This window comes from Eurypyga helias, unplaced genomic scaffold (assembly GCF_000690775.1).
Source record: "Eurypyga helias isolate BGI_N326 unplaced genomic scaffold, ASM69077v1 scaffold1459, whole genome shotgun sequence".
Lineage (NCBI taxonomy): Eukaryota > Metazoa > Chordata > Aves > Eurypygiformes > Eurypygidae > Eurypyga > Eurypyga helias.
In genome coordinates this window covers 5,403-19,820 of record NW_010269915.1, presented here as the reverse complement: position 1 = coordinate 19,820, position 14,418 = coordinate 5,403, and the positions used below count along the sequence as shown (strand labels likewise).

General features: G+C 46.5%; 1 protein-coding gene across 1 annotated transcript in view; it reads right to left on the bottom strand.

The window, feature by feature from the left end:
• Positions 1-2,977: 2,977 nt before the first annotated feature.
• CLCN1 (chloride channel, voltage-sensitive 1) overlaps positions 2,978-14,418 on the bottom strand; it is a gene marked incomplete at its 5' end in the record, with an annotated part of 16,727 nt that continues 5,286 nt past the window's right edge. Inside the window, 12 exons of the mRNA XM_010158233.1 lie at positions 2,978-3,376; positions 3,854-3,940; positions 5,943-6,047; positions 6,653-6,691; positions 7,367-7,449; positions 8,966-9,022; positions 9,105-9,210; positions 9,332-9,558; positions 9,921-10,054; positions 10,492-10,747; positions 10,833-10,943; positions 12,488-12,557. Of these exons, the coding sequence (XP_010156535.1) occupies positions 2,978-3,376; positions 3,854-3,940; positions 5,943-6,047; positions 6,653-6,691; positions 7,367-7,449; positions 8,966-9,022; positions 9,105-9,210; positions 9,332-9,558; positions 9,921-10,054; positions 10,492-10,747; positions 10,833-10,943; positions 12,488-12,557 (1,674 nt within the window). The remainder of the gene's footprint in view (positions 3,377-3,853; positions 3,941-5,942; positions 6,048-6,652; positions 6,692-7,366; positions 7,450-8,965; positions 9,023-9,104; positions 9,211-9,331; positions 9,559-9,920; positions 10,055-10,491; positions 10,748-10,832; positions 10,944-12,487; positions 12,558-14,418) is intronic.

Below are 14,418 nucleotides of genomic sequence, written 5' to 3'. Positions count from 1 at the left end.
TAGAGTTGTCTTGACAAAGGTGCAGTGTCAGTTTACTGCCCATTTCATACCTCCTAAAGGACTTGTCGTCAGCTCAGTGAAGATCTTACTGGTAAAATGGAAGTAGAAAACCCTTCGGCCGTTGCAAACCATCTTCCCAGTATGTTTTTTTGTCCCCTCCTGGCTCCCTACAACACATCCATGTATGCATACTGCTTCCCAGGTAGAAGATGGTGCGGATGAATGCTGCTTCTGATGAAGGGGTGGGGGCGTGCCTGGGGTGGAGGGTGAGTAATGCCTCCAAAGAGCAGCAGTAACACCCACCTCCCTGCTGCCCCGCAGAGAGCCGTCCAGCTCCTCGTGGTAACTCTGGGACAGCCGAAGGCGATAGGGATGGAGAGGGGTGTGTGTGTGTGTGTGTGTGGGCACGTGTGTGGTCCTGTGCCCTCAGGTGACAAATCTGAAGCAGCTTTCCAGGTGAGATTGTGTCTTACTCTGAGGACCCGAGGCCTCTCCATGTGCATCATTTTTGTTCCAGCTGCTTCTCCCCCGGCTCACAATCTGTCTGTCGTGACTCACACGCTCTCTGGCTTTGATTTAGAATCCATCTGCATTCTGAGCCAGTCAGATCCCAGTTCTTCTGCAACACCCTGTAGGAGAAGTGTGGAACTGGAGCAGAACACGTATCTGTATTTGGGAGAGAGGAGGGGGAGGCGTATTGACTCCAGCCTCAAAGTTTCTCCTTGTCTCATGTGTCTCAGTGTAAGTGTTTGGCTGAGCTGCAAAATCTGTCTGCACTCACCAGCAGTAAGGCTGAGCTGACCTGGAGACCCCTGTCCTTCCTGAGGGCATGTGGACCCTCAGATCCGACTTGGCCCCACGAGTGCTGCCCCTCACCACACATTTACAGGTTCTTAAAAGGAAAGTCCTTTCAACCCCGCTTATTTGATAGACTATCACTGTTCCCTGAGAAAAAAAGAGCGTTCGGTTTGCCTCTTCTCTGCAGGCAGGGGAAGGTGACACGAAAGTAGCAGGGAGGCTGCGTGCTAGTGCCTGGCAGCCAGAAATATGCCACATGCCTGCGGTGGAGGCGAGCAGCTGGTGTGCACGAGTGCCCTCACATCATCGCTGTCTCCTCACAAGGTCAGGGTGAGTATCGGGGGACCGAAGCTCGCTTTGACAGGGAAAGGACATCCCCAGTTAGCTTATAGAGCGGGATCACACGTCAGTGGCGATACAGAGCTGGTGGGCTCTGAATTCCAGACAACGGATATAAACCTCTTCAAGAGACTAGCTGGGGAGATTTCCCTCCTCTGCAACCTTGTCACAGACTCCCACACCCATAAGCATCACCAGAAAAGAATTGGTCCAAGGTTAATCCTTGGAATGAAAGCCAGGAGGGAATTTTCCTAGGGAGACTGGGTTAGAGGTAATGATATTTTTTGCTTGCTCCTGAGACAGCTTATGGAAAAGCACCTGGTGAGGTGAAAGTGGTCACTCTGCATTAGATAACGATTTACTAATATCAGGAAGGGGATGTGGCCCGACATCTGCGGGAGTACCCCCAAGAAAGTATTACCAGAGCCTGCATTTCTTCTCTGTTGCTGGTAAGTAGAAACACATCCATTAGGTGCTTGGATCAAAAATATGATGAAGAGAGATGTAGAGTGGTAGAGAAAAGCTGCAGAATACATGTAATTTGATTTTGCCTATTTACTGAGAAAACCTCACCAGGGCAGTGAGTTAAACACAGCAGCATCTGATCTTTGGATGCTAAGGTTTTGCATGCATGACACGAACTGACAAGACATCCTTTTGCAAGCTGGAGATCAAGATCTGCTCCAGATTTAGAACTGGAATGGAGAGGGATGCTGCGGACAAGGGTTGAGGTCTCTCCTGTTAGTCACAGCGGAGACAAGCCGGCAAAAGGGAGAGCTGGAATTCTCAGGTCTGATGTATGCAGAAACATGTGGAAAGTAGGCTGGGTAGAATTAACGAGGAAAGAGAGCAGGAGTTTTCAGAGAGAAACCTGTTTTCAAAGCGTAGAAAATGTGACTTCTCTAAGCTGCATTTCTTGGCAGCATGCTAACACTCCATAATTTTTTTTTTAGTTGTTTTATTTTAAGACTATGACTTTGTAAAAATTGTGAGCAGTGATTCAGTGACAAACACAAGTACTTGAAATACCAGTGCATACATGCTGTTGTACTCCTCTCCCTTCACCACTGAGGATGCCCCCCACTTAAGATTTTCCCATTCTATTTTAAAATTCCAGAGATGATGGGAAAACAAAGAGGCTTTCCTCCCTTCCAGTGCTTTTCTTAGAGCCCTGGCTGAATTCAAGATATGAGACACAACTGAATATTTTCCTCCCATCTGTTTTTAGCATATGGCTCAGCTAAAGAACAGAGGAGAAGCCCCTAGCTGCATCCCCATCCAGGAAAATCCCAGAGTAAAAATTGAGAAAGAGGAAAAAATGTTCTGCATGGGAATGTTTGGGAGGGGATGCAAGATAAGAGCTAGCAAAAAGGAGCTGCAGCGCCATGGACAGGGTTGGAGTCAGAACAGCAATATGCTTCTAGGCTGGAGTTCTGGCTGTGCGCACACCGGTGCGTGCGGGCCAGGTGTGACTGGAAGAATGACACCAATGAAGAATGAGAAGAGCGGCTCCTCCGCTTTCCACGTGGCATCCTGACCGTGTCCAGCAGTATTCATGTCCTGCTGCAATCCCTTCTGCCATGTAAAGCATCCTCAGCCTGCCCTTAGCCACCTTGCAGTCTGTGTCTGGCTCCTGCACGCACGCGTGTAGTCCGACAACCCAACAGTCATTGCACGGAAAGAAAGCAGCCAAAGAAAGGGTCACTCCAATGCCCCTTCTCCCAGCCGAATCAGTCCTCCGTGGGGATTGCAGAAAACATCCAAAAGCTTCTCTTTGAGGAGCAAGCACATGAAGACTGGCTCAACTGAAGGTTGCGATGGACTACTCCCCGCACACCAGCTATAAGAGGACATCCTCATCCTCATCTTCATCTTCATCCAGGTCAGTGGAGCGTAGGCTTATGTCCTTGAGGATGTCCGAGATGTTTTCAGCAACTGGCCCTGTCAGTTCCGTCTCTTCCAACTCGGTGTCAGTGGCGTAAGTGGAGCACGAGACTTCCGCCTCGTCGTGCCAGTCTGAGGGCTGGGGGGAGTGCGAGCAGGGGGGCGGTGGGCTCTCTGCGCCCAAGTCTGCTGCATGCTCTGCTGCCACCGTGCAGTTGTCCTGCCAGCTCCACACCGGAGTGGCCTGTCCGACCTTCTCACTGCTGATGGAAGTCCGGTTGGTGTCGCGGAAACTGGCAAGGGGCGGGCGGAGGCGAACCCCGGAACGCGTGGAGCCCTCTATTGCCTTCTGAAGCTACGAGAAGAGAAAAAGTTCAGAAAAAAAATGGATGAAAGGCAGGCTGACACAGCCCTACCCAGCAGAAGTTCACCTACTCTCCAAGGGAAAGGGGTCACAAGTGGGGAGAGTCACAGCCCTACCTCAGGGGCCTGCGGAGATCATATTTTACATGGGTGTTATTTTTTCATTCCACAGTAAATAACGAATTCCACATGACTTTCAGAGACAGTAATAGCAACTCAGTTAAGAGCCCTATGTTCACGAAATGGATGAACCATCTAACACCCCTTTAAACAACAAATGCTGCCTCCTCTGAAATGAAGTCACCCGTTCCTTTACATGGCTTCCAAAGGGTTGACTCAACTCTGGATCAAAAACGTAGCGATCGCAGCTAAACATATTCCCAGCTGGATCCTCCAACACCTGTACGTTATCGTAACAATCCTCAGGACATTCGCAGCTGATGGAGGAGATGGAAGGATCTGTACTTACCTCTTCCAAAGCCAACACTCCCCTCAGCTTCCCCATACTGGTTACGTAGGCATGGCTGAGGCCCAGTAATGAGAACAATGTGTGCGTCTGTGAACAAAACCACAAAAGACCACGTCGGGGACTTTGGAAACTGGTGACATGATACTTGCTGCTACAGCTGGGACTTTTTAGAAATGGGAATCACAAAGGCGCGCAGGTCTGCAGTCATGACAGTGGGAAACGACCTCTTCCCCTTTTGTCGCAATCAAGTACTACCCTCTGGTCCCTGTGCTGTGCAGCCAGAGTTGGGAGGGTGTTGGTGGTGGAGAGAACGTTCTCAAGGTCACTCCCATCCTGCATCTGGCAAACCAACAGAGATTTACATGCAACACCATGTGTAGCTGGGGACTTAAGGAGATCCTGTTTCATTTTGGTGCTGGAAATTAAACTATCATACAGTAATACGCAAAGATAAAACGCTCTTCGGTTATTTATTCCAGTGCTTCCTTTAACACTAGAAGATTTCTTTTTTCCTGTTCCAGAATACTTCCTGTCAAAACTTAGGCTTGTTGCTGCATATCAAGTACAGTGGGAACACTGAGAACAAGTTATTCCCTTTCTCTTACAAAGCCTTCTTAAAAGGAGAGATATCACACTGCTATCAGTCTTTTCTTCAGCCTGAATATACCCCATTATCTTACTGTTCTTCACAGACCAGGCTTTCTAAAAATTTCAGCACTCTCGATGTCCATCAGTGAGGTATTTCCAAGCTCCAAGTTCTTTAAGCTGAGTTCTAGCTCGACTTTACCTTACACAAAGTCATTCTTTCACAACTTGTATTCGCCTTTTTAACAGCACGTGATATATTGAATGTCATGTTCAAGAGTAAACTAGGGAAAATCTCATTTCTCAGGAACAAGTCATTTTACCCTAATGTAAAAGAAAACCAGACTGGTTAAATGCAATTTGATGGTTATAAGTTGTGATAGTCTTGCCATTATCAATAGTCTCACATTTCGCTCTAAGTACTCATACCTCAGATAGTTTGATTATTTGTTCCTGCAATTTTTGTGCATCAAAGTTAGGTTGACTTGTCCATTATTTAAGAGTGTCTCATTTGTTCTTTTTAATGAGAGATAGGAAACATTTGTAGATAGTTTGATTATTTGTTCCTGCATTTTTTGTGCATTGAAATTAAGTTGACTTGTCCGTTATTTAAGAGTGTCTCATTTGCTCTTTTTAATGAAAGATAGGAAACATTTGCAGACTTCAGGTGTAATTTCTTGTAATCCCTATATTATCAAAGATAAATGCTAGTGGTTTTCAGATTACTTCAGCCAGACCTTTAGAAGATACCAAACTCATCTTAAGTACATGCTAACCTGTTCTTATTTTGTTCAAGGATGAGATCCTCCCCCTTTGATCAGAGTAATTAATTTGTGCAAGGCATATGCTGACTGTTCACGTTAAATGAATATTGATAAAAGCATGCCCTGTGCACTTTTGCTTCAGTAGACTGCCTTCACTTTCCACTGAGGGAAAGCCCAGTCCTCTCTTATTCCTGACATAGTGATTTCTTTTATCCCCAGTCCTTTTGTGTGAACTCTAGTGGTTGTATGATCCAGCTTCCTCTTTCCTTGTGCTTCAGTTCAGCGAAGAGCCTATGATACAGGGTGGTTTCAAGCAACGCTTCTCACGCACTGAGGCAGACTCTACACCTTGACAAAAACACCCTGAGAAATGCAGGAGTACTCACTCCAGTGCTGCACACTGGCAACGCACAGTGTACATCTCAGTGTAATGCCCCCAGAAGCAAGGCGTACAATGCTTCTGTTAACGTAGTGGCTGGAAAAATCTGATGTGGTGTCCAAAAGCTCTTTTAACAAATGCACACAGATTTCTTATCACGTAGCCTTTCATTTTGCAGGAGATTGGAGGTACACGCAGGAGGTTATAGGAATGAGCTGACTTCTCTAGCTGGATGTGGAAGTAGCTGATGATAGTAGTTGCAGATGAAGACAAGGAGAAGAAATAAGTCATGGACTAGACTTGCCATGATAGATAGGGTGGAGAAAAACAGTGTATGCCTCAGACAGGCAACTGCACCCACCTTGTGCAGGGAAGTTCTCTCCACCAGCTGGAAAGGGGAAGGGTCTATGCGGCAGCTGTCAAAGCACACATTCTTGTCCAGCTCCTCCTGTTCCCAAGCATCTATCTGACGCAGGAAAGAAGAGGAATCACTCTTAAAGTAATCAGCAGTGTTGCTATCTTGTATACCCAAACTAGTTCCATTCTCCTGTTAATGCTTATTCCTTCCTATGTAGAAGTTCATCTTGCCCATTATATCACACCCCCCAGGTTTCCCATCCCTTCCTTGCTAGATGTCAACTCCCTATGGAAACAGAGCAATTCTGGTACCTCACCAGTTTTCTGAGAAGGTGAGGTTTGGCTCCTTCCTGCTTAAAAAAAGGAGTGAACATAATGCTGCCTTTGTGTAAAAAAAAAAATGATAGAACAGCATTAGACCCACAGAAAGATATAGGTGAGGGGGAACCTGTGGGGGTCTCTAGTCCAAAGCCCTGCTCACAGCAGGGCTAAATCAGATTACTCAGAGCCTTTCTCAGCACATCTAGCAGAACAATCTCTTCTCTCATTGGGTGAGACTTGCCAACTGTGCAACTCTAAGAAGAAAATAGCTTTAGCTACGGCTTCGTGTGACCATCACTGTGATTGTTGGAGTTCAGGAAGTATTGCAAGTGATAAGAAATGGGCAAAAGAAACACTCAATTAACTTCACTCCCTTTCTGCACCCAGTCTTACCTCTTCTGGCCTCATTGTGTCAATGACTTCTATTGGTTCCTGCAGGAGAAAACACTGTTTAGGACAGGCAAAGAACCCACAGCTTCACAGAGTACAGTAAGGAAATATTTGCACAGTCTCCTCCCCCATGTGATCCCTTTTTTGTTCCAAATAGTATATTGCCGAGTGTTTAGGTTTTCTTTGTACTCATACATTATAAGGTGTATTCTGCACTTGCCAGTGAAGATTGACTATGCAATGCTGGTGGGGCAATTCAGGTGCCTAAACACGGTCATTTTGTACTGTTTTAGATGCGCTCAGATATCCACCAACACTGTGCAGATGTCAGATACCCAAGGGTATCATGGCACAAGGCAAAAGTAGTTTTTCGTTTCTATCTGGCCAAAACTGTTTGCCAAATGAAATAGGACTGTATTTTATTCCATGTTAGCCAAAACAGCATTAAGTTATTCACTGAGACAAAGATGCCCACACTCGGTCATGATGGTAGCCTTGACACCTGAGCACAGATGGCTCTTCAAGAAGATGCACACTCCTTTACAGTAATCACACCCTTTCTCCCTGGGAATTGTTCCTCGCTGATGCTGTCATAGTTCAGGACCATAAACGTGTCCATGCTTTGGCCAAATGCTGAATGGCTCTGAGTAGTAAGTTCTATTTCCATTGCATTCCCTTCCCTCTTCAGAGTACTACTAGGCTCTCCGTATCCCTAACCTGGATGGCACACTCTGTTTCAAGTGGACGGTTGTAATGGCACAAGAGCTGCTGGATCAGTTGCCTCAGCCTCCTGAAATTGCCTGAAGGATGGAAACAAACACATGGATGAGAGAGAAGAACAGTCGAGAGGCAGAGGTACAAAGCGCAGTGCCCATCTCCTTGCCCAAGGCAGGCTGGGGAATAATATGGGTGACACAGTATAAGGTGTATGACAGGGCTGAGCCAGTCACAACGTGGCATTCAATTTGTAAGATGGTGTCTGGGACATGCCAGAATAAATATTCCCATGCAAAATCTTTTCCTCAAGGTGAGGAAACAAACCATTATGAAGTATGCAGATAATATTCATAGATCAGTGTCCCTGACGGAAAAAACCCCAAAACCCAAAAAAACCCCAGAACCCCAAACAGAAACAAGACTACTAACACAGTAAACAATCTGATGCAAGGGGTAAACTGCTGTGACTAGAGGTTTCTGCAGTCCAAGAAGAATGTGGTTTGGAGTATGAGTAGGGACGGGGGAGGTGAGAATTTTGAAATTACTTCAAAGACAAAACATATCCACAGCGTGAATGAGTCCATAGGTTGTGCCAGCAGCTTAATGGTGGGAATGGAAAGGACTGCAGGATTATTCTACCAGGCAGGACAGTCAAGAATTAGCAAAAGAGGAGGAGAAAGGGTTTGGTGCTGTTGTGTTGTGAACGAGGCTGTGGAGGAAACAATGACAGCTGTGAGCCAAACTAAAAGTTATGGCAGGGAAAGCGTGTTGAAGTCACCCCTGCTCCCCTTCCTTTCGTCACTTCTGGATCACGCAGCACTAGGATCATGTAAAATGTCTCACACACTGTCCTGGTTTCGATATGACTCTTTTCCTGATTCGGTAAGGAAGGTGGATGGCTGTCCCACCACTCTACTGCCCTGGAAGCATAAAGTGGATTAGAAGTTTAGTCATACGTGAGTGGTGTTAAGGAACCAGAATGTGGTTTATGCCCTATTACATGCTAAACTTTGGGGGCCTAAAAGCATGAGCCAGAGTCCTGCCCTTTGTATTCGTTCTCAAGATTGGGCTACGCCTCTCTGCTTACTTACTCTCTGCATATTTCAGTTCACATAAAGAAAAAAACCAAACCGCCATCCCTGCATCAAATATACATGATATATGAATCAGAAATGAGCTATGAGTGCAATCTTGGAAGCAAAACTAATAAAGGCTGGGGTGGCACAGCGAGAACAAAATACATGAGTATTTGTCCATCATAATAATGTCGCTGAATCAAAGGGACGCATGTCCAAGGGAGGAGCTGTTCGGTTTTGGAGATGGCTGAGCAACAGCCTAAGCCACTCAAAACCCAAGTCCAGATGTTTAGCGCTCAGGCTGCTTTTCCCAGGGAAATTCATTCAGGGGGTGAAGGAGGCAAGAGATGGGACCCTTCTTTGTAGACTTTCCAGAAAATATCTGGAGGTATTAATTATCTGTTATTGCAAAGGATGGAGAGAGAACAGCCTGAGTGAGCCTACGCCTGCCATGCCCTCTGAGGGATCACAGCAGATATTTCTAGGTACGGTACCCTGATGTTGAGGTGCATTAACGAAGTACCTTTAATACAGGAACAGCAGAGAAAGCTCCTTCTCTCAGTCTCCGGGAAATCAGCACCTCACACAGGCACGTACACACAGCATGAAAGCTTCCACAGGCTGGCTGGGAAGTGGCTGAGGCATGCCCGGAGTTACCATACCTGTGGGTTGCTGCGGCTCCAAAGTTTCCGGCATTTGTTTAAGAGGACTTGTCGGGCCATTGGGCTCCTCTGGGTAACTGGGAGTGGGACTTGGGGGCCGAGGCAACTGTTACGGAAAGGAGAGAAAATAAAGTCCACCCTGTGTCATTTCTTCCTCAGCGTCTCCGAACGCCTTACTGCTTCTTAAGCAGTCTCTGTGTTGCAGTCCGTCCGCTTCTCTCCCTCACCTCTCCCTTCTCATCTGCATCCTCATCCTCATCAACATAAGCAAAAGATTCACGCTTCAGCTTTGGCAGGGTTGCCCACGGTCCCTTGCTGTGCCCGTCGTAGGGTGCCTCAGAGAGCTTCTGCTGCTTTTCTCTGTTGAGGAGCCATCGCCGTTCTGGGCTTATGTGTCTCTGGAGGAGAGCCTGCAGTTCAGATCGTTCTATAGACCCCAGGAGGATCATGGTCTCTGCATAACACAGGGCAGAGAAGCCATTATGCCGCTTCAGGGTTTTGAACGTCCCCTGCCCCTTCCTCCCGCCAACCTCTTCGAAGTGCTCGGATCCCTCCCTGTAGTCAGCTCAGTCCACAAACCTCCCCCACACCTCCTTACCTGCTGCATCTGCTCCGCGACTCGCACTCCAGCCTACCTGGAGCAGCTGAAACAGCCTGCTGTCATACAGCATCCATAGGAGACAATTTTTAGCATGATTTTTTTATATATAGTGGGTCACACTGTCTCCTTCACAGCATGTAATTTGAAAGCTAGTTCCTTCGGCTCTTTAAGCTGAGACAGTCTCCAGGAAGGACTAGTTTCTCCACACCGCTCACCTGGCGAGTCCACCAAAGGCAAAGTCTTAACAGTGGTGCTTTGGAGCAGAGTTTGCAAGTCTCGGTATTTACAGTTGGAGGAGACGAATTTCACGTCTTGGACCATAATATCCTCAACGAAGATATTGTATTTGCTGTGAATTTATGGACAATAAGGTGAAGAATTAGCATATTAAAAATGCCTAGCAGATGAGTTCCTTGAAGAAATATATAAACGACCACTTCTTTAAAGGGTGTTCTCAATACAGGTGCTAAATAATCTTCTGTGAGAGTAACCAAAGAGAACTTTCTAACAGGATCAACACAGGATAACTGAATTTTCATTACAGTTGTATTCCACTCCATTACCCCTCACTATAAAAATACATCTGTGCTTTCAGTGAAAAAAGAAGAGGACTTTTCTCCATTTCTGCATATGAACCCTAATTCCCCCTCTAGGCTTATTGTGCATTTTTATTTTCATTGTAGTACTTTGTAGCCTTTTCATGACCTTTCATTCTCCCCTGGCCTCATCCTCTTCTGCTTTATTTCTTTGCCACTCCCCACCTCCAGCTCTGTTTTACCACTGTACCTTATGTGATTCCAGCCCAGGTCTGGCAGGTAGGGCAACTTCTTCACCTGGATGATGCTATCATAGAGGCTGGGCTGCAGACTCTGGGCCACCATGTTGGCAAGAATGACAGCCACCATCATGGGGAGGATGTGAGAGATCTGACCTGTCAGCTCAAAGCAGATCACCGCAGTGGAGACAGTGTGGCTCACCGCTCCTGTCAGAGCTGCTGCACCTTTCCCGGTCAAGGTGGAAAATGAACAGGGAAAGAAGACGACTCATTAAGAAACAGCATGTCATGTCAGCCAGCAAAGTCATGGGGAGGGGACCAGGCGAAGAAAAAGAAAGACACAGAGGCTCACCAATGACAGCATACCCTCCGGGTAAGATTTGATAAACAATCCCATCAAAGAGGATCCCGTTGGGAAAAAGCGATGCCATGATTTCCCCAATAAGACGCCCAAAGGCAGCACCTGGAAAATATCACCGACAATTATGGAATCGACATCTAAGGAACACCCAGACTGTGCCATCAAGCTATGCTGGGCAGTCTTGAGTACCTGAGTGTTTTCTAACAGAAACAAACCCAAAGCTTACATGAAAACGACACTGGGGACTAAAGAGTAGTTCTCAGTTACAGAATAGAGAAGTTAGACTCCAAGAGGACAAAAAGGTACTAAGACGTGTAAATACAGTTGACCCTGTGTTCTCCCACTTAGGCACACTAGGCACAGTGCTATTTGTGATTCCCAGGTAGGAGGAAGCATCTTCAGAATATGTGCAATGCCACTCCAGATCACAGTTGAGGCCCTTCACACTCCTCCTATGAATGTCCCAACACTAGAATCACAGCTTTGGTGGGAAGGGATTCCTGGAGGTGTTGTTCGGACGCCTGTTCACAACAGGTGTAATTTCAAAGGGAAGTCAAGTCACCCAGGGCCTTGTCCAGACAAACCTTAAGAGTCTGCAAGGATGGAGAATCTCCAGCCTTCCTGAGGACTTGAACCAAGGAAATATTTTTTGTCTTATGTTCCATCAGAATTTCCCCTGTTGCAACTTGTGCCTTTACCTCCCATTTACTGTGTGTGTCTAAGGGGTGTCTCTCTATCCCTTGCTGCATGAGGTGGTGAAGGCTGCGGTGAGATCCCCCCTCGGCCTTCTCTTCTGCAGGTGGAACAAGCCCAACTTCCTCAGGTTCTCCTTGTTTGTTTGTGCTCCAGCTCCCCAACAATCTCGGTGGCCTCCACTGGACCCATTGCACTTTGTCAAAGAATGGCTCAATATTCCAGAATTGTGTCCAAAATGCTGAATGCAGGGAAATAACTAATTGCTGACTGGGCTTTTCCTCATAGAGCCGTGTTTGTGGTTAGCCTTCATCACTGCAAGGGCAAGCTATTGACGCTCGTTCGGTTGCCGCCTGCCAGAACCCAGAGGTCCTTAGCACACATTTAAGAGCTGTGGATACTTAATGCTGAACTTCAGGAGCTTGTACACTTTAGTCTAACATCGCCTCTCTTTTTAATATTAGCATCACATTGTTTTTAATTTTTGACCTTGGAATTAAAACCACTTAAAAACCAGTGAACACCTGTATGTTACCATATTTCAGTCAGAAGAAATGAGTAAGCGGTGGGTTACGTTGCAGGTACTAGGTTTGAGGTGATCTCTTCTAGTTGGCCTTCAAGGGAGAAAGATGCAACTACTACTGATTGTAGGATGAGAGTTTATCTGTAGGTGAAGAGGCAGAGAAAGCAGAAGGCCACGGTTGAGCAAGCCTCCCCACAGCGTGGCTTTGCTTATGTAGAAGGGCAGGGATTTCCTTCTTGGCGTTTGGATTTGGGGGGTGGGAAATGACAAAAGCAGAGGCTGGTATGTGGGACTCTTAACCGAGCTTGTCATAGACATCAAGTGCTGACTCCTCACCCCCTGGAATAAACCTAGCGAGTACGTACGCAACGTCTCCCTCATCCTCCCCACCCGTCAGATCGACACACCGCGACACAGAATGGAGACTCACCTAGAACAAAAACAGGCATGAAGCCTCCACAGGGGATGGGCATCGTGGTAGCAATGACAGACATCCAGAACTAGAACAGAGGCAGAGGGTGCTGTTGTTACTGAGCAGCAATAGCATTTTCTGAGGCCCCCCTCTACTGCCCAGCCTGTGAATCCGTAAGGAGACGTGTTCTGAGGGATCTGAGGCTACAAAGTGAAGGGTAAAAGGGCTGTAGGGTGTCAAGGGGAGGTGGAGCAGCTCTGGCAACACACCGACACTGACACAGGGGATCTCTGGACAACTGCTGTGGCGGCAGGGATGCTGAATCACCCAGGAGATGGATGAACATGGGAACTCTGCCTTGGACCTCAGAAGTCGAGATTTGCTATTGCTCCAAGCGTCTTCGCTTTTCACAGAACGAGGTTGTCAAAATTTCAGACTCAAAGATTTTAGTGCAGAGGGAACCCTGGAGGTCTCTCCCAAACTCCCTGCTCCCAGAAGTGCTAATTCCTAAGTTACATGAGGTTGCTCAGGGCCTCGTCCAGGTGAGTTCTGAACATCCTGAAGGGTGGAGATTCCCCAGCTTTTCCAGGCATTTGTGCCACTGCTGACTCACACTCCCCGGAGATTTTTTAGCTGAAATACAATTGTCATAGGTTTCTTTTATTATAGATTGTGTCTGGTGCTTCTTGTCCTATCACTAAGTTGGGCAAAATGATGAAATCTGCCCTGGTACTGCTAAGACAAATTCAAGTGCCGGCTTAGCCCAGCACATATAGACTTCTGGAGGCAACGGCCCATGGGAAAGACTCACATCGGAGAAGTTCATGGAGGACTCACCCATGTGAGGGACCCCACGCTGGAGCAGGGGCAGGGTGTGAGGCATCATCACTGCCCTGAGGGGGAAGGAGCAGCAGAGACAATGTGTGATGGATTGACCACAACCCCCATTCCCTGTCCCCCTATGCCACCGGTGGGGAGTAAGTAAAGAAATGGGGAGCGGAGTTGAGCCTGGGAAGAAGGGAAGGGTGGCAGGAAGGGTTTTTTTAAGATCTGTTTTGTTTTGTCTCTCATTGCCTTACTCTGATTTGATTGGTAACTAATTAAATTGATTTTTCTTCCACAAGTTGAGTTTGTTTTGCCCGTGACCATAACGGGTGAGTGATCCCTCCCTGTCCTGGTCTCAGCCCACAAGCTGCTCCTTGTATTTTCTCCTCCTTATCTCACATGGGGTAAGAGTGAGTGAGTGAGCAGCTGTGTGGTGCTTAGTTGCCAGCTGAGCCTAAAGCACAACATCCTTCTCTTAGGAAAACCTCTTTCTTTCTACTTGTATTTCGAACACTGAAATATATTGTTTTCTTCTTTCAGATCTCTTCTCTTGCTCTGTCTTGTATCATCTACACAGCTGATACTTTCAGAGGCTGAACCTCCACAGACCATCTCGGCTCAGAACATTTAATCTGCTGTTGCTTTCCAAGAAGTGGGCAAAACTGTTTTCAGGTACATTTCTCCATCAAGTTATGGTACTGCTAACAAATCCTTAAGCCTCACACAACTATAGATCGTGCTTGCATCTTCTTATTTGTCTGCTAACTGTAGTCAGGAATATCAAGTAGACTGTATCAGATTTTATTTAGACCAAATAGAAATGATCTGAGAGATTTTACTCAATTACTTATTTTTCTGGAATTTCAGAAATCTTTTCTGACATTGTCCTCCTTACCAACTACTACAAAATCCTTAAGCCTCACACAACTATAGATCGTGCTTGCATCTTCTTATTTGTCTGCTAACTGTAGTCAGGAATATCAAGTAGACTGTATCAGATTTTATTTAGACCAAATAGAAATGATCTGAGAGATTTTACTCAATTACTTATTTTTCTGGAATTTCAGAAATCTTTTCTGACATTGTCCTCCTTACCAACTACTACACAGTGGGTTGGTCATTCA